This window comes from Pristiophorus japonicus, chromosome 10 (assembly GCF_044704955.1).
Source record: "Pristiophorus japonicus isolate sPriJap1 chromosome 10, sPriJap1.hap1, whole genome shotgun sequence".
Classification (NCBI taxonomy): Eukaryota; Metazoa; Chordata; class Chondrichthyes; family Pristiophoridae; genus Pristiophorus; species Pristiophorus japonicus.
This window is the reverse complement of record NC_091986.1, coordinates 91,260,960-91,280,661: the sequence shown is the minus strand read 5'-3', so window position 1 is coordinate 91,280,661 and position 19,702 is coordinate 91,260,960. Positions and strand designations below refer to the sequence as shown.

The following is a 19,702-nucleotide window of genomic DNA, read 5'->3' as shown; positions in this document are numbered from 1 at the left end:
GCACTGGATCCTTTCTCAAATTTGACTTCTAAATTCCTGGACATCAAGACTATGCTTGTGCACTGGATTACCCCATAAGACTTGGGTGCTGTGACCCTGATCTGCTCAAATTGTTGCTTAAATTTTGAAGTAATTTTGTCCAGCTACAGCCCATCCCCCACCACAGCTGTTTGAGCCTATTATTGTCCTACTGATTTTTTAGCTTCAGCTACAGTCTGGTTCCTGGCCAGAGATTCACTCTCCTGGGCCAAAGTACATTTCTCCACTGCTGGGTCTTATGGTCACCTCCAACTTTGCCACTGTTTTCTCCCCTGCAACCGATTCTGCACACCTAGATCTACATTTCCATGGAAATATCTCCAGCACTGCGTCCTCTAATACTCTGCCCTTCAGATAGCTTCTGGACTCTCTCTCCCTCCACACTTGTCTCCGAACCTGGACATCAGTTCGACGATGCTCCATGCTGACTCCACCCTACCTACGTCAACTTTATCCCACCATGGGACTTCTGACTTTAACTCTGGACTTCCCCCTATTGTCGTCTCTTCCCCATTTACTACCAGGATATATGTATCCTAATCTTGCTACGTTAGCAGGCCTATGTAACTTGAGTTTTCCCTGTGTCCATTCATGCGTGTGTTTTGGCTGCTGCTCTGGACCCGAGCCCACCACTTCTATTTCCAATTTTTTCACATTTTTTTTTCTTTTCTCTTTACCCCTCTCTCCTGCTGTCATGCCTCCTTTCATTTCTCCCTTCTCTGGCACTCTGCACTCCCAAATCCTCATCCCAACCCTTCAGCACTCCTCAACTTTCCCATTCTTCTGCCTCTGTCCCTGGCTTGACTCCCTCTTGAATATGCCTATGGCTTCCCTCAGTGCCTCTCTCGGCATACTCTGAAGGGCCCAACCAGGCACTTGTCTTTGCCTCCTAAGGAGCAGCAACCCCAACTGCCCCAACCTACTCTCTCACTGACCTTCACACCCAACCTGCCAGCTGGGGGCTAATCTTTCCTGGATTAGCTATCTCCGCCCCTGTCTGCAACTCTCTCCAGAATGTCCGTTCACTTGTGAACAAAGCCTTTGCCATCCATTATCTTATTATGAATGATTGCACGACATCATGACTTTAACAGAAACCTGGCTGGGGGGTGATGACAAGTTCCCCTTAAATGAAGCCTCCCAGTCTGCTTATACCTTCCACCATTTGCCTGCCCAGAGTGTCATGGTGTTGGTGTGGCTCTTACCACCAAATCACACCTTGGTCTGTCCCCCTATTCTTCTGGCACCTTCTCCTTTGAGCATCTCACTTTGTTCCACCCCTCTCGTCTATCATTTAAAAATCCTCGTTCTCTACCGTCCAGCCAAGTACCATGACAAATTTCTTAGAGAAATCTTCACTGCTTTCCTCCCTCAGTTCTGTACCGAGCGACTTCTCTTCCTTGGTGATTTCAACCTCCATCTCAATTTGTCATGCTGTCTGTCCTCTGAGTTCTGCTGTTCTCCCTTAATCTCTCCCCTACCCATATTCACAGTCGCCCCGTGACCTTGCCATCTCAAGTGGCCTTGCTTCTCCTATCGTGTCAATCACCATCTCTGATCACTTCCTCATATCGCTCCTCGCCCACATCCACCTTCCCAATCCTACTTCCTTCTGTGTCCAGAAAAAAGTCTCTCCCAATTAATGAACAACTGCACTTTCAAAATCCCTTTCATCATGATATTTCTGCCCCTACCGATCTGCTCAACCACACCCTAACTTCTACGTTTGATGTCCTAGCCCCCATTAAAACCATTACTCTCTCTCACCCTGGTTGTTTCCTTCCCCCCTCCCCCCAGTATGGTTTCTTCATCCCTATTCCCTTCAGTCAAGAGACACAGACTTGAATAAATTGACAAAAAAGTCTGATTTGTCTTTTTTGGATCCATAGTGAATTACTTCACACTGCTCTACATTGAAACCAAAGACTATGGCTTCTCCATCTGCCTGTTGCTTTTGTGTGGCTGCTTCCCTCTCTATCTCTCCTCTTCTGACTCTGTCAGAATTCTCTTTTTACTTCTCCTTGACTATTTGTTTCTCTCTCTGCCACCTTCAGCTATTTTTTTTCTTCTTTCTGTTTGGGTGGGAGGTGTTGGGTGGTGTGGCAGGGAAAGGAGCCACCAATGACTATGCTATATTTTGGATGGGGTTTGCTGAGTAAATGTGACCCTCAGCAGCTCCATTCCTATCTTTTCCTCCCAATTGCTTGTGCCACCTCCCCTGCAGCCGCCACCAATCCTTCACCCTCATTACCACCCCTGCTTTTTGTCCTTCAAACTATCCATTCAACCCCTGTATCCTTCCTTCCTCCTTGCACCACTGTTAAATCACCTAACCCTTAATCCTCCATCCACTCCCACTTTCTACCCCTAAGGACAGTTGACAAGTGGCCAGAGGGACCCTTACCCTCAAACTTTTTCCATCCTCCCCTTCCCCATACCATCTCTTCCTATGAAATTTTCCTCTGGCTTTGTTTACTTTCAAATTTAAGTATTCAACTTACTTGTCTTTTTTTATAAAGAAGACAGACACTGTCTACCCTTTGATATTTCGCTCTCGCTCTCACTCTCTCGTACTTAGAACATAAGAACATAAGAAATAGGAGCAGGAGTAGGCCATTTGGCCCCTCGAGCCTGCTCCGCCATTCAGTAAGATCATGGCTGATCTGATCCTGGCCTCAGTGCCACTTCCCCATCTGCTCTCCATAACCCTAGACTCCATTATCGTACAAAAATCTGTCGATCTCCACCGTAAATATATTCAAAGACCCAGCCTCCACAGCTCTCTGGAGTAGAGAATTCCAAAGATTCACGACCCTCTGAGAGAATAAATTCCTCCTAATTTCTGTTTTAAATGGGCGACCCCCTTATTCTGAAACTTTCCCCCTTGAGGGGAAACATCCTTTCTGTATCTACCCTGTCAAGCCCCCTCAGAATCTTATATGTTTCAATAAGATCACCTCTCATTCTGCTATACTCCAAGGAGTATCGGCTCAACCTTTCTTCATATGACAACCCCTTCATCTCAGGAATCAACCTTGTGAACCTTCTCTGAACTGCCTCCAATGCAAGTATATCCTTCCTTAAATAAGGACACTAAAACTGTATGCAGTACTCTAGGTGTGGTCTTACCAATGCCCTGTACAGTTGGAGCAGGACTTCCCTACCTTTACTCACACACACACACGCACCCCTCTATTTTAAATATTAACTTTTTTTTATAAGCATTTGAAGTTTGTCATCTAGCTTTTCTTCAAATAATATTGAAAACCAAATAAGCAGGAATTATTAAAAGTTAAAGAGCAATCTAATTTCACAGCTCTGGGCAAAAATATAAAGCTTTTGGGTTAGGTTGAGGCCTTTAAGTAGATACTTTAGTGAAAGCATTAAAAAATAATTCAATAGATAAATGTAATTATATTGCGAAATATGTTTTTTATTTTTATTAAATTGTTTAAACCCTCATTTTAGACTTGGATATTAATTATTTCAGTTACTGAGAAAAATGATGATGAAGGATGGAGAGGGGAAAGGTTAGCTATACAAGAGCATACAAAAACGTTGGACAGGAAATTTCTAGCTGGTCCATCTAGCCTTTCCCATACAGTTGTAAAGCCTTGTACATCATGTCCAACGAATCATTATCCTCTAGATGCTGTGTAGCTCCGTGGGAGAGGCAAAAAAACAGATTAAAAACCCAATGCCAAGAAGGGGGAGACAATCTAGAAAATATTTCCAGGCAATTGAAGTTAGTTGAGGAGACACACCAACTATGGCATTATCTGGTACCTCCCTTTTGCAAACTCTTCCCTAGCCAGAACCAGTCCAGCTGGATATACTGTGAATCAGCACTCACCGCACAAGCTGGCAACTTGTTCCATTAGGTTTACTGTTCTGAGAAAAGAAAAGCTGCATAATATCTAACGGGAGAAGAGAAGGAGGGGGTAGGCGAAGGGAGAGAGGGATGGGGGAGGAAGTGAGTTGACAAGGCAAAAGTAGAGGAGGAAGGGAGTGACAAGCCTCAGCTGGGGTGGGGCTGATGGAGATTTCTTCATTGACAGTTTGGTTTATCCTCAGTGGAGAAGTTTATTGGAAGAATTTTCATTCTGAGAGGTGAATGTGCTTCAATGGAAGAAGGTAGAGAACAAATACATAGAAATGCATAGAGGTTGCAACACAGAAATAGACCATTTGGCCCAGCTACTTGGTGTTTAAATTTCATGTTAGCAAATATTTCTAATCATTTTTTCCCACTCTGTTCACATATCCCTTCAACCCATTTTCCTTCATCCACCTATCCAATCAAATTTTGAATGTTGACATAGAATTTTGGCTCCTCTACAGGAGTGGTTGGTGGCTATGTTTCCGGTGCAGTTTGTTTAGCTTGTGGAGATGAAAGGTAGTTGGGTGGTTTTCATGTCTTCAAGCTTTCAGTTTGATTGTTTGGTCCTGCCTCATAACGGTATATCATGTAATGTTATGTTCACAGCGCTATCTACAGGTGAAATACCTTTGGAATGTTACAACGACATACCATTTTTAATATAGATGTGCACATAGTTCCTGAAATTCTGGAACCACCACCCTGAAAATATTGCTAGACCCTTAATCAGTCCTCATCCCAGTACTGCCAGGCTCCAGGCCGCATTCCCAGCTCTTTCAAATCCTAGAATTGCACCAATGCTGATAAGTCAGTGTCCCTGGTAATATTACTTGACATAACACTACTCTTGTAAAATATATGACTCAGTAGATGAAATTTATTTTTCTTCTCGTTAGGTTGATAAAGCTTATGACTACCTCATACAAAATTCATGCATGACTAGCAGTAATTTGGGATTTAGCGTTGCTGTTGGCAACCAACGTGGAATCTACCTCCGGGATCCAGCCCATCTAGCTTCACCTTCAGACCATGGAGTCGGCATAGAACCAGTGTTTCCAGAACATGCAGGTGAGATTTTCTGATCATACATCATTTTTGATGAAGGCTTTGCACTCATTGGGCATTAAACTTATTAACTGGAAATACAGATGCAAAAGCATCAATTTTATGAAAAGAAAGAGCGAATTTGCATTTATATAGTGCCTTTCATAGAAACATAGAAAATGGGAGCAGTAGTAGGCCATTCGGCCTTCAAGTCTGCACCGCCATTCAATATGATCATGGCTGATCCTCTATCTCAATACCATATTCCTGCTCTTTCCCCATACCCCTTGATGCCTTTTGTTTCTAGAAATCTATCTATCTCCCACTTAAATATATTCAGTGACTTGGCCTCCACAGCCTTCTGTGGTAGAGAATTCCACAGGTTCACCACCCTCTGAGTGAAAAAATTTCTCCTCGTCTCGGTCCTAAATTTCCTACCCCCATATCCTGAGACTGACCTCTTGTTCTAGACTTCCCAGCCAGAGGAAACATGCTCCCCACATCCAGTCTATCCAACCCAGTCAGAATTTTATACGTTTCAGTGAGATCCCCTCTCATTCATCTAAACTGGTAAATACAGGCCTAGTCGACCCAATCTCTCCTCATACGACAGTCCTGCCATCCTAGGAATCAGTCTGGTGAACCTTCGCTGCACTCTCTCTATGGCAAGTATATCCTTTCTTCGGTAAGGAGACCAAAACTGCACACAATACTCCAGGTGCCGTCTCACCAAGGCCCTGTATAACTGAAGTAAGACATCCTTGCTCCTGTACTCTCATCCTCTTGCAATGAAGGCCAACATACCATTTGCCTTCCTAACTGTTTGCTGCACCTGCATGTTTGCTTTCAATGACTTGTGTACAAGGACACCCAGGTCCCTCTGTGCATCAACACTTCCCAAGCCATCACCATTTAAGTAATACTTTGTCCTTATGTTTTTTCTACCAAAGTGGATAACTTCACATTTATCCACATTATACTGCATCTGCCATGTGTTTGCCCACTCACTCAACCTATCTAAATCACCTTGCAGCATCTTTGCATCCTCCTCACAACTCACAATCCCACCTAGTTTTGTGTCGTCAGCAAACTTGGAAATATTACAGTTGGTTTATATATTGTGAATAGCTGGGGCCTAAGCACTGATCCCTGTGATACCCCACTAGTCACTGCCCGCCACTACGAAAAAGACCCGTTTATTCCTACTCTGTTTCCTGTCAGTTAACCAATTTTCAATCCATACCAATACATTACCCCCAATCCTATGTGTTTTAATTTTGCACACTAACCTCTTGTGTGGGACTTTATCAAAGGTCATCTGAAAATCCAAATACACTATATCCACTGGTTCTCCCTTATCTATTCTATCAATTACATCCTCAAAAAATTCCAGTAGGTTTGTCAAACATGATTTTCCTTTCATAAATCCATGCTGACTTTGTTTAATCCCGTTGATATTATCAAAGTATGCCGTTATCACATCCTTTATAATAGACTCCAGCATTTTCCCTACTACTGATGTTAGGCTAACCGGTCTGTAGTTCCCTGTTTTCTCTATCCCTCCTTTTTTAAATAGTGGGGTTACATTTGCCACCCTCCAATCTGCAGGAATTGTTCCATAATCTCTAGAATTTTGGAAGATGACAACCAATGCATCTACTATTTCCATGGCTACCTTTTTTTTTAGTACTTTGGGATGCAGATCATCAGGCCCTAGGGATTTATCTGCCTCCAGTTCCATTAGTTTCTCCAGCACTATTTTCTTACTAATTATCATTTTCTTTAATTCCTCTTGCTCACTAGACCCTTGGTTCCCTAGCATTTCTGGGATGTTATTTGTGTCCTCTTCAGTGAAGACAGAACCGAAGTATTTATTTAATTGTTCTGCCATTTCCTTGTTCCCCGTTACAAATTCTCCCATTTCTGTCTGTAAAGGACCTACATTTGTTTTCACTAATCTTTTTCTTTTTACATACTTGGAGAAACCTTTGCAGTCGGTTTTTATGTTCCTTGCAAGTTTACTCATACTCTCTTTTTCCCCTCTTAATCAATCTCTTGGTCCTTTTTTGCTGAATTTGAAACTGCTCCCAATCCTTAGGCTTGCTACTTTTTCTGGCAACTTTGTATGACTCCTCTTTGGATCTAATACTATCCTTAATTTCTTTTGTTAGCCATGGTTGGGCCACTTTTCCTTTTTGTGTTTTTACACCTAAAAGGAATGTATAACTGTTGCAATTCATGCATTCGTTCCTTAAATATTAGCCATTGCCTATCTACTGTCGTGCCTTTTAATGAATCTTTCCAATCTATCATAGCTAATTCATTCCCATACCTTCGTAGTTTCCTTTGTTTAGATTTAGGACCCTAGTTTCGGATTGGACTTCTTCACTTTCCATCTTAATAAGAAATTCAATCATGTTATGGTCACTCTTCCCTAAAGGACCCCGCACAACAAGGCTGTTAATTAACCCCTTCTCATTACACAATACCCAATCTAGGTTAGCCTGTTCCCTAGTAGGCTCCTCAACATACTGGTCTATAAAACCATCTCGTACACACTCCAGGAAGTCATCTGTCACAGTATTATTACTAATTTGGTTTGGCCAGTCTATATGTAGATTAAAGTCACTTACGATTACTGTACTATCCTGGCTACATGCATCTCTAATTTCCTGTTTCATGACCTCTGGGCACTCCAAAGCACTTAACAGACAATTTCTTTTGAAATATAGTCATTTTTAATGTAGGGAAACATGGCAGCCAAAAGAACGTAAAAAATAGAAGCAGGAATAGGCCATTTGGTCCCTCGAGCCTGCTCCACCATTTAATAAGATCATGGCTGATCTGATCTTTGGCTCAACTCCACTTCCCTGCCTGCTCCACATAACCCTTGACTCCCTTTATCATTCAAAATTCTGTCTATCTTCACCGAATATATTCAATCACCCAGCCTCCACAGCTCTCTGGGGTAGAGAATGCCAAAGATTCACGACCCTCTGAGTGAAGAAATTCCTCCTCATTTCAGTTTTAAATGGGTGACCCCTTATTCTGAAACTATGCCCCTTAGTTCTAGATTCCCCCACAAGGGGAAACATCCTCTCTGCATCTACCGTCAAGCCCCTTCAGAATCCTATATGTTTTAATAAGATCACCTCTTATTCTTCTAAACTCCAATGAGTAGGCCCAACCTGCTCAACCTTTCTTCATAAGACAACCCCTTCATCTCAGGAATCAACCTCGTGAACCTCTGAACTGCCTCCAGTGCAAGTATATCCCTCCTTAAATAAGGACACCAAAACTGTACGCAGTACTCCAGGTGTGGTCTCCCCAATGCCCTGTACAGTTGTAGCAGGACTTCCATACTTTTATACTCCATCCCCCTTGCAATCAAGGCCAACATTCCATTTCCCTTCCTGCCAATATGCAATGTCCACTAACAACAATGAAATAATGACCAGATTTTCTTTTGTTCTGGTGATGTTGGTTGAGCGATTAAATATTGACCAAGATACCAGGGAGAACTCCCCTGCTCTTCTTCGAATCGTGCCATGGGATATTTTGGTTTAATGTTTCATCCAAATGTTGACGGCTCCCACAGTACATTTGTAATAATAATTGTATGATTGTTTACAAAGCCTAAAAAAGGCTTTTGGGTTGCCGCAGTTCAATTTATTTTTAAATTTGATTTTGATAGTAAATTCTCCACTGTTTTCCTCACCAGGTTTGTCAAATGTTAACTTGCTCCCAGGCTTCCACCATTGCTGCTTTGGACTGATTTGAGGAAGTTGGGCATGAGTAGACTTGTGACAAACCCTTGTGCATGTGTTTGTTTTTCTCTCGTGCTTTTTTCCTACTGTCTTTCTAACATTCTTAAATGTTGACATGGTCTCTTCTTCAATCACTAACTCTGGTAGAGTACTCCAGGACCTCTCGGCCCTCTGTCTATAAAATAACTTATCTCACTCTCTATCTTAAAGCTCTTTCATTAATCTTAGATCTATGTCCTCTCATTCCAGACCACTCAATCATTAGAAACAATCTTTTTCTATCTGCACTCTATTTCATAATTTTAAACACTTCTATCAAATCACCCATTTTCTGCTGTAACAAAAAAAAATTGGGACTGTTTTGAAATTTTTTGTATTTGTATTTCCTCATACCAGGCAGCATTATATTACCCTATCTTGCACTATACCCTCTCAATTGACAACATCTTTTCTATAGTGTGGAGCCCAAAACTGCACACCGTACTCCAACTGTAGTCTTACTTAGGTTTTATATATATCCATCGTTGTGTCTTGACTTTTATATTCTATACACCTTGCCATAAAACTCAGTATTCCATTAGCTTTTTTATGGCCTTAACAATTAAAGAGCTGCTTTTAATGCCTTGTGACTCTGAATGCTCCCCCTCCAAATCTCTCTGCTCTTCCACATTACCCAGCTTTTCTGTTTGAAGTATAATTATGACTTTTTTGAACCAAAATGTACCACCAAACATTTACTGACATTGAATTCCACCTGCCATTTTTTTCTATTCCACCATCTTATCAATATGCCCTCAGAATTATTTACTATATTTCCTATTTTAGTATCATCTGCAAATTTGGACACCATTCCATCTAGCCCTATAACCAAAATATCGATGTACATAGTGACCTCAGTGGGACACCGCCATTCACTTCCAACCTCCCTTCTAATTAGTTTTAAATCCAATTTGATATCCTTCCCCTAGTTCCATATGCTTTAATCTTCTTTAATAGTTTCCTGTTGTACCTTGTTAAAGGCTTTCTGAAAGTCCATGTACACCACAGCCATTACATTTTCCCTATTCACCATATCCATCCTTCCCTCAAAGAACTCTTATCAGGTTTGTCAAGCACAATCTTCCTTTCTGAAATCGATGTTGGCTGCTTCTGATGAATTTCTTTTCTAGATATATAGGGCCCAAGTTTCCACATGATTCGCGCCTGATTTTTAGGAGCAACTGGTGGAGAACGGACTATTTTAGAAATTGCAATTCTCCACATTTTTTTTCCTGCAATTCTAGTCAGGTAGAACAGGTCTAGTTTAGAACAGAATTTTTTCTTCAAAAGGGGGCGTGTCCGGCCACTGACGCCTGATTTGAAAGTTTCCACAGTGAAAATGTACTCCAAACTAAAGTAGAATGGAGCCAGTGAAGATTTTTGTAGAACTGAAAAAACCTGTTCTACACATTAAAAAATCAGGCGCAGGTTACAAATTAGGCGTCCAGAACGAGGGGGGGAAGGGAACTCATTAAATTCGACAATAAATCCTTATTTATACTTCTACAAATATTATACAAATAAATCCAACCTGAATAAACATTTATAAGCCAAGAAAAGATTAAATAAGCCATCTTCCTACCTGTGTGAAAGTGCTTCAGCCAGGGAGAATTCTGCAGCCGTTCGTGCCGCTGAGCGGGAGAGAGAGAGGGGAGAGAGGGAGGGGGGGGGGGGGGTCGGGTCGGGGAACAGGAGCGCGGGTCACGGGTCTCGGGTTGGAGGGGAGAGCGGGTGTCGGGTCTCGGGGGGGGGGGGGGGGGCGGGGGGGGGCGGGTATCGGGTCGGCGGGGGGGTGAAGCGGGTGTCGGGTCGGGTCTGGTCGGCGGGGGGAGCGGGTGTCGGGTCTTGTCGGGGGCGGGGAGCAGGAGCTGGCCGTGGGAGGAGCCTTCTTCACGCAGCCCCAGTGAGGTCATTGGGCCAGGGCTAGGGGCTGCGTGCTTCGGGCCCCTCCCACACAGTTCGGCGCCTGGAGCTACTGCACTTGCGTGCCGATTGTAGCGTGCATGTGCAGAGGTCCCGGCACTGTTTCAGCGCCGGGACCTGGCTCCGCCCCCCCCCCCACAGCTCGTGCTGGCTGCGCCGAGAGCCAGAGGACCTGTAAGTAGGTGGAGAATACCGAGGATTTTTTTAGGCGCGAAAAACAGATGCCCAGCTCGGAGGGGCGCCCGTTTTTTTTCTTGTGGAAACTTGGGCCCATAGTAATTTCATCTTTAATTAAAGATTCCAAAATTTTTCCTGCCACATATGTTAAACTAACTGGCTTGTAATTACCCAGGTTAGCTCTGTCTCCTTTTTTGAAAATGAGTATTACATTTCTCGAGTCATTCTGCACACATCCACTCTTAATAGAACTCTAAAATATAATTGCTATGGTTCTGCTATTTCTTCCTCCAATTCTCTCAGAATTCTTGGTTATATCTTGGCACCTTGTCCTCCTTTAGCTTAACCAACTTCTCTAACACTTGCCTTTTAGTATAATAGCTCTCATTTTGCTTTTAAACAATTCAAGATATAACTTCTCCCGAGTATTCTCTTTTATAAACATTGAAGTGAAGTACTTGTTACATATCCCTGCAAGTTTCCACTTATCCTCTACTAACTCACTACCCTCTCCTCTTGGGTCCAATCTCACATTTAACAGCTCTCTTTACTAATATATTTGTAGCAGACTTTACTGTTAATTTTTGAGATTCTCTCCTCGTATTCACTCCTTGATTTCCTTATCCCTTAAATATGGTCTATAATACAAAGAATCAAAATAAGAAAGAACTCACGTGTATATTTACAGTATTGTTGTTCAGGTCTCGGGATGTCCCAAAGCACTTTACGGCCAATAAAGTGCTTTTGACATGTAGTTACACTTGAAATGTGGCAGCGATCCTGGCCCCGACCTCCCTCCCCGATCCTGACCCTGAACCCCAATATACTACCCTCCCCGATCCTGGCCATGACTTGACCCCTGCTGCGGGCGCGAGCAAATCTCCTCCCCCCCCCCCCCCCCCCCGCCTCCACCCCGCGGTAGCATCACATGGGCTATTAGACAATTGTATATATGTTTTACTAACCGTATAGTTATGATCCCTTTACAAATTTTCATTTTTGGCAGAAAACTCTGAACGGATAGCTCTGCAACTTCACTTAGCTTTAACCTGCAATGCGTCATGGATTCAGTGCCCCAGTCACTTGGAACTGATGAATCAGTGTAGACATATAACCATACGAGTGGATCCACATGGCCTTCGTGAAGGGGTGCATTTTACTGAGGTATCTTGTACTAAATAAGAATTTTCTTTGATAAATATACACTGTACATTATTTTTTTTTAAATTGTAAACAACTTTATGCTTGATTTACCCAAAAAGTAACAACATTTAAGAAGTTGCAAGGTGTGGGGAAGCTGGCTTCCTTTGGACTGAAATGTTTGGATAAAACTTTCAATGTTGGCGGAGCATAAAACGGGCGGCATCTGATGGACTGCCCATTATACACCCTGTCATTGAAGTTAGTGGAAGGGAAAATCAGATCGGCCGATCCCACACCACCCGTTTTACACCTCTACCAAAGTTCAAAGTTGCTCTTTTTTCCTTCAATGAGACTGGTGCTAAGGATTGCTACAAAACAGTTAGAATTTTGTAAGTGCTTTGATAAGAGTTTTTTTTAAGTGAAAATTTTGTGGATCATCAAGAACTTGATCTTGCATGAGACATTCAGTTTTGTTTGGCATCAAATCCAGAAGCGTACAACAAGTGCTGTTCTGTGCCGTTATATAATACAGTAATTCTGAATAAATGTTAAAATGACTGATAGTGCCGAGTAGCAGAGAACCAAGAATAGTGTTTTCCCAATGCACACTGAAAGATCTTCCTTCTGTAGTAGTACTGTGCTACTAATGTGAAATGCTTATTCTGTTCTGATGTTTGATTTCAGTGTTGTCATTATGTTTAATTTGTGTGCATCAAGCATGATTGATTTATTTTACTTGCAGAGGTAATCATTTATTCATTTATTGCAGGTTTGTGGATATGACATCACTGCTCCTAATGCAGGCCCTTTGTTTAGACTTCCAATAACAGTCACAGTACCCATAAGGTTAGTAAGCCGGCTTATTTATTGATTTTATTTTCTGCTGTCTCCTCGAATGGTGCTTGAACTCATGGCTTTCTGATTTGGAGAGGTTACTGCCACTGAGCTAAGGCTGACAGACTAGATAAACTTTGAATGCTGGGTGTTTCTGAGCTACAACTTGAAACTGACGAGCATATTCCAATCTGGAAAGTTCTCTGCCAATCAAACTGAGTGACTTGTGGTGAAGGTACACCCACAGTGCTGTTAGGGAGGGTGTTCCAGGATTTTGACCCAGCAACGATGAAGGATCGGCGATATGGTGTGTATCTTGGAGGGGAATTTGCAGGTGATGGTACTCCCATGCACCTGCTGCCCTTGTCCTTCTAGGTGGTAGAGGTTGCAGATTTTGGAGCTGCTGCCGAAGAAGGCATGGCAAGTTGCTGCAGTGCATCTTATAGATGGTACACACTGCAGATATGACACGCCGGTGGTGGAGGGGAGTGAATGTTTAAGGTGATGGATGGGGTGCCAATCAAGCGGTCTGCTTTGTACTGGATGATGTCGAGCTGCTTGTGTTGTTGGAGCTGCACTCATCCAGGCAAGTGGAGATTATTCTATCACACTCCTGACTTGTGCCTTGTAGATGGTGGAAAGGCTTTGGGGAGTCAGGTGAGATACTCGCCACAGAATACTCAGCCTCTGACCAACTCTTGTTGCCACAGTATTTATGTGGCTAGTCCAGTTTAAGTTTCTGGTCAATGGTGACCCCCAGGATGTTGGTGGTGGGGGATTCGGCGATGATAATGCTATTGAATACCATGGGGAGGTGGTTAGACTCTCGCTTGTTGGAGATGGTCATTGCCTGGCACTGGTGTAGCATGAATGTTACTTGCCACTTATCAGCCTAAGCCAGAATGTTGTCCAGGTCTTGCTGCATGCGTGCATGGACTGCTTCATTATCTGAGGAGTTGTGAATGGAATTGAACACTGTGCAATCATCAGCGAACATCCCCACTTCTGACCTTATGATGGAGGGAAGGTCATTGATGAATCAGCTGAAGATGGTTGGGCCTAGGATGCTGACCTGAGCAACTCCTGCAGCAATGTGCTGGGGCTATGATGATTGACCTCCAACAAATACAACCATCTTCCTTTGTGCTAGGTATGACTCCAGCCAGTGGAGAGTTTTCCCCCTGATTCCCATTGAATTCAGTTTTACTAGGGCTCCTTGATGCCACATTCGGTCAAGTGCTGCCTTGATGTCACCTCACCTCACTGGAATTCAGCTCTTTTTGTCCATGTTTGGACCAAGGCTGTAATGATGTCTGGAGCTGAGTGGTCCTGATGCGGCGGTATTTGGTCTGATTGGATTTGTCCTGCTTTTTGTGGACAGAACTTACCTGGGCAGTTTTCCACATTCTCGAGCAGATGCCAGTGTTGTAGCTGCATTGAACAGCTTGGCTAGAGGTGCGGCTAGTTCTCGAGCACAAGTCTTCAACACGACAGCCTGGATGTTGGCAGGGCCCATAGCCTTTGCTGTATCCAGTGTGTTCAGCCACTTCTTGATATCATGTGGAGTGAATCGAATTGGCTGAAGACTGGCTTCTGTGATTGGGTCCTCAGGAGGAGGTCAATATGGATCATCCACTCGGCACTTCTGGCTGAAGATGGTTGTGAACGCTTCAGCCTTATCTTTTGCACTTGAGTACTGGGCTCTACCATCATTGAGGATGGAGATATTCATGGAGCCTCTTCCTCCTGTTAGTTGTTTAATTGTCCACCACCATTCACAACTGGATGTGGTAGGACTGCAGAGCTTTGATCTGATCCGTTGATTGTGGGATTGCTTAGCTCTATTTATAGTATGCTGCTTCTGCTGCTTAGCATGCATGTAGTCCTGTATTGTAGCTTCCCCAGGTTGGCTCCTCATTTTTAGGTACACCTGGTGCTGCTCCTGGCATGCTCTTCTATACTCCTCATTGAGCCAGGGTTAGTCCCCTGGCTTGATGGTAACAGTAGAGTGAGGGATATGCCGGGCTATGAGGTTGCAGATTGTGGTGGAATACAATTTTGCTGCTACTGATGGTCCACAGCGCCTCATGGATGCCCAGTTTTGAGCTGCTAGATATATTCTGAATCGATCCCATTTAGCACCGTGGTAATGTCACACAACACGATGGAGGGTGTCCTCAGTGTGAAAATGGGACTTCGTCTCCACAATGACTGTTCGATGATCCGTGCTACCAATGCTAACATGGACAGGTAGATTGGTGAGGATGAGGTCAAGTAGGTTTTTCCCTCTTGGTTGCCTCACCACCTGCTGCAGGCCCAGTCTGGCAGCTATATCCTTCAGGACTCTGCCAATTCGTTCAGTAGTGGTGCCACCAAGCCACTCTTGGTGATGGACTTTGAAATCCCCCACCCAGAGTATATTCTGTACCCTTGCAACCCTTAGTGCTTCTTCCAATTGTGTTTAACATGGAGGAGTACTGATTCATCAGCTGAGGGAGGGTGGTAGGTGGTAATCGTCAGGAGGTTTCCTTGCCCATGCTTGACCTGAAGCCATGAGACTTCATAGGGTCTGGAGACAATGTTGACAGTGTCAGGGCCACTCCTTCCCAACTGTATACCACTGCTGCCACCTCAGTGGGACAGGACATACCCAGGGATGGTGATGGAGTCTGGGACATTGGCTGAAAGGTATGATTCTGCGTGTATAACTATGTCAGGCTGTTGCTTGACTAGCCTGTTGGACAGCTCTCCCAATTTTGGCACAAGTCCCCAAATGTTAGTGAGGAGGACTTTGCAGTGTCAACTGGGCTGGGTGTGCTGTTGTTGTGTCCGGTGCCGAGGTAGATTCCTGGTGGTTTGTCCGGTTTTATTCTTAATATTGATTCTTGTAGCAGTTTGTTACAACTGAGTGGCTTGCTAGGTCATTTCAGAGGATTGCTGTGAGTCTGGAATCATATATAGGCCAGACCCAGTAATGACAGCAGATTTCCTTCCCTAAAGGACATTAGTGAACCTGATGGGTTTTTACGACAATCCGGTAGTTTCATGTCACCATTACTGACACTAGCTTTTTTTATTTAAATTTAAATTCCCTAGCTATTGTGGTGGGATTTGAACTCACGTCTCCAGTTTATTGATCCAGGTCTCTGGATTACTAGTCTTGTAACTTAATCACTATGCTACCACTCCCCAAAAAGTTCCCTCTTGACCCAATAGTCATGTCCAACTGTCATCCCATCTTTCAAAGCACTCTGTCCAAATCCTTTCAATCCAGCTTCCATCCTGCTGACAAATCCCAGAATATATATAAGCAATTCACTGTTTAGATGCTCTGGATTGGATTCAGATTCACCCTATGAATGCCCTTGTAACTAATGCCGTTTTTCGATTACAGATTACATGAAACCTCCAATTACGAGCTTGCATACAGTGATGTTCACTTTAAACCTGGAAAAATCAGACGACACTTTATTGAAGTACCTTGGGGCGCTACTTGGGCTGGTAAGTGCATCACATTTTGAAAACCTTACTTACTAATATGAGATGTGTCAGCTGTGGCTCAGTGGGTAGCACACTCGCCTCTGAGTTAGAAGTTTGTGGGTTCAAATCCCACTCCAGGGACTTGAACGCATAAATCTAGGCTGGCACTCCAGTGCAGTGCTGAGGGAGTGCTGCACTGTCAGAGGTGCTATCTTTCGGATGAGACATTAAACCAAGGACCTGTCTACTCTTTCAGGCGGATGTAAAAAGATCCCATGATACTATTTTGACGAGGAACAGGGGTGTTGTTCCAGATGTCCTGGCCAATATTTATCCCTCAATCAACATAACAAAAACGGTATATGTGGTCATTATCACATTGCTATTTGTAGGAGTTGCTGTGCGCAAATTGGCTGCCGCGTTTCCCACATTACAACAGTGAGTACACTCCAAAAGTACTTCATTGGCCGTAAAGTGCTTTGAGACTTCCGGTGGTCTTGAAAGGTGCTTTATAAATGTAAGTCTTTCTTTAGATTAAGTTTTATTTGGGTGTTCAATAGACCCCTTCCAGAAACTTTTGTATTCTGTTAGTGGTGCTTTAAAATCATAAACTTAAAACACCAAAATAACAAGTTTGTGTGTGTCTGTGTGTACTGCCTCTGTGTATAAATAAAAAAGTATTTTTAACTACCCAGGGGGAAATTTAACCCCAAAAAACAGGTGGGTTGGGGTCAGTTGGGAGGATAAAGTGTTAAAACCAGAAATGGGTGGGTTTTTTAAACAGAAGCAGGATGGGGGGCAGGCAGACAACCCACTCCCAGGAGGCAGGTCGCCCATTTAAGTATTATACCGAGGCTGGCGTGTCTCAGATTTAACTAGCATTTCAAACATAACTATGGCTGGCCATGTTTCTCGGGCTTCGAAGAATTCGCCAGCTAAAGTAAGGTGAGGACTGCTAGATCCAGGAGCTAAGTGCCTTTAAACATTACACTGGATCCAGCGTCCCTGCCTTATCCACCCCCTGCGATTAGAGACCTCCCCACATGAGCAGTGTTTTCATTAAAGCACCTACAGGAAAGAAAGAAAGAAGACTTGGATTTACATAGCACCTTTCACGACGTGAGATTAATGAAGAACTGCAGGTTTAATTTTAGTCCAGCCCGTTTCGCCCAATCTGGGCAGGTGCATAGTTAATATAACCAGGGGAAGGTCCCACGTTTTCGAACCCCACACCATTTTGACAGCCAGGATTGCAGCAGTGCCGAGGCTGCCCCCCCCCCCCAGGCAAGCCGAAACCGAATAAAAATGGGAAAGTCGTGGCTCAATTATTTCACAATTTTAATTGGCATCGAGCCAGAAGGGGCCCAGGTAAGTTTTTTTTACATTTTCTTAAAGTTCCTCTTGGTCCAGGAGGAGCAGAAGTGTTGCTGCTGGTCCAACAAGCAAACCTTGGGCCTCTCTCCCCTGGGCTTTCCCTCTCTTTTCCAGCCACAATTGGCCTGGACTGCAGAGGCTGGATTAGTTCATCTGTGTGATCCATACTTTCATATCAAAGGCAAGTCTTTTTCAGTGCTGTAAACATGCCCAGCTGTGTTCCAGCCATTTCAATATAGGGAGAAGTGTCCTGTATCTGTTTGTTTGTTTTAATACTTCAGTTTCTTCTATACAGAGGTCACCATATCTTCACTTTCATCTGATGTTCCCTCAAAGTTTGTCCTCCATGCAGTTCAACTTGAAAAGCAAAAAGCCTATCGCACTAATGAATTCTATAAATTCACATCACTTTCGGAGAAAGGATCATGCAGTGAGGCATTTCCAGTTTTGGTGAGCACAAATTTGACAAAATAGTAAAATCTTTATGACTTTGACTTTAAACTCTTAGAATCTATCTATTAAAACTTGTACCTATTTTTATTTTGCTGTTTTTAGAATGGTAAAACAGTAGAGTTTTGCATTGCCCGCTGGTGGGCCAGTCTTGGTGATGTCAATATCAACTACACAGTTTCCTTCCGTGGCCTCCTTTGCACTCCCTCTCAGCTGCACATTGTAAGTTTTTATTTTTTATTTTATTATTGGGATGACAAATGTTTCAGATTTTATTGGGGAATTGTATCTTTTGAGCAGAATTTTAGTTAAGGTTGTATGTAGTTGAGAGAGGTTTAAGAAGTAGGTCATGTGACGTAGCTTTATTTATAAGTGTACCGGTTTCTGTCAGAGTGTAGCGTAATGTGAGCATATCTCTGATTCTCCAGCTAGCTTCAACACTACACCAAGAAATATGGTCAAAGGTCAGAGCTTCAGAATCCAAATCCTTTAATAATGTAGTGTGAAAACTGTTGATAGAGAATAAAAGACAGATCTAACATTCTTGTAACTCAAGATTAACAATCAAATACAAGCAGTAATCAAGAGAAGTTACTTATATCTTTCTGCACATAACATATAAATACAAATTCCAGAACAATTGGATGAGAAGTTATTTACATCACTGTACTTCTGGGAAGGTTTAATACAGCAGGAGGTTAGTTTTTAATCACTAATATTACAGACAGGGTAAACTAAAATGCTGCTGCTGCTAGTTTTCTCTTTGATTTTGCTTTCTCTTTTCTGTCCAATCGGAAAAACGCCACTCTGTGGCTGGAGTACTTCATGACACCTACTGTGTCCAGAATTAAACTGGCTCCATCCAATACCATAAATGAGCAATTAAAATCTATCAAATCAAGTATATCAATTGTTTATCATACTTTCATACTATCTTAAATCATATGTCTGTGATGTATAACATTTTCTGATAATGCAATAGAATCATAGAATGATCCAGTTCAGAAGGAGCTATTCGACCCATTGTGCCTGTGCCAACTCGTTGAAAAGGCCATCCAATTAGTCCCAATCCCCTGCCTTGCAAATTTTTCCCCTTCAAGTATATATCCAATTCTTTTTTGAAAGTTACTATTGAATCTGCTTCCATCACCCTTTCAGGCAGTTCATTCCAGATCACAACAACTTTTGTTCTCATCTCGCCCTCGTTATTTTGCCCCAACCCTTCTGTCACTGGAACTAGTTTCTCCTTATTTACTCTTATCAACACCATTCATAATTTTGAACAACTTTAGTAATTATTACAACTTTAAAGTGAGGGAAACAACCCCGGCTTCTCTAATCTCTCCACGTAACTGAAGCCCCACATCCCTGGTAATTCTCCTCTGTACCCCTCTAAGGCCTTGACATCCTTCCTAAAGTGTGGATGCAATATTCCAGTTGAGGCCTAACCAGTGATTTATAAAGGTTTAGCATAACTTTCTTACTTTCCTACACTATGCCACTGTTTATAAAGCCATGATCATGTATGCTTTTGTTAACTGCCTTCTAAACT

At 43.0% G+C, this 19,702-nt stretch overlaps 1 protein-coding gene across 4 annotated transcripts in view; it reads left to right on the top strand.

The window, feature by feature from the left end:
* Positions 1–19,702, top strand: part of tpp2 (tripeptidyl peptidase 2) — a 185,874-nt gene that overhangs the window by 88,433 nt on the left and 77,739 nt on the right. For all 4 annotated transcript variants that reach the window (XM_070891895.1, XM_070891894.1, XM_070891898.1 and 1 more), the window contains exons 13-18: positions 4,816–4,987; positions 11,876–12,033; positions 12,782–12,858; positions 16,241–16,347; positions 17,996–18,150; positions 18,256–18,372. In XM_070891895.1, the coding sequence (XP_070747996.1) occupies positions 4,816–4,987; positions 11,876–12,033; positions 12,782–12,858; positions 16,241–16,347; positions 17,996–18,150; positions 18,256–18,372 (786 nt within the window). The remainder of the gene's footprint in view (positions 1–4,815; positions 4,988–11,875; positions 12,034–12,781; positions 12,859–16,240; positions 16,348–17,995; positions 18,151–18,255; positions 18,373–19,702) is intronic.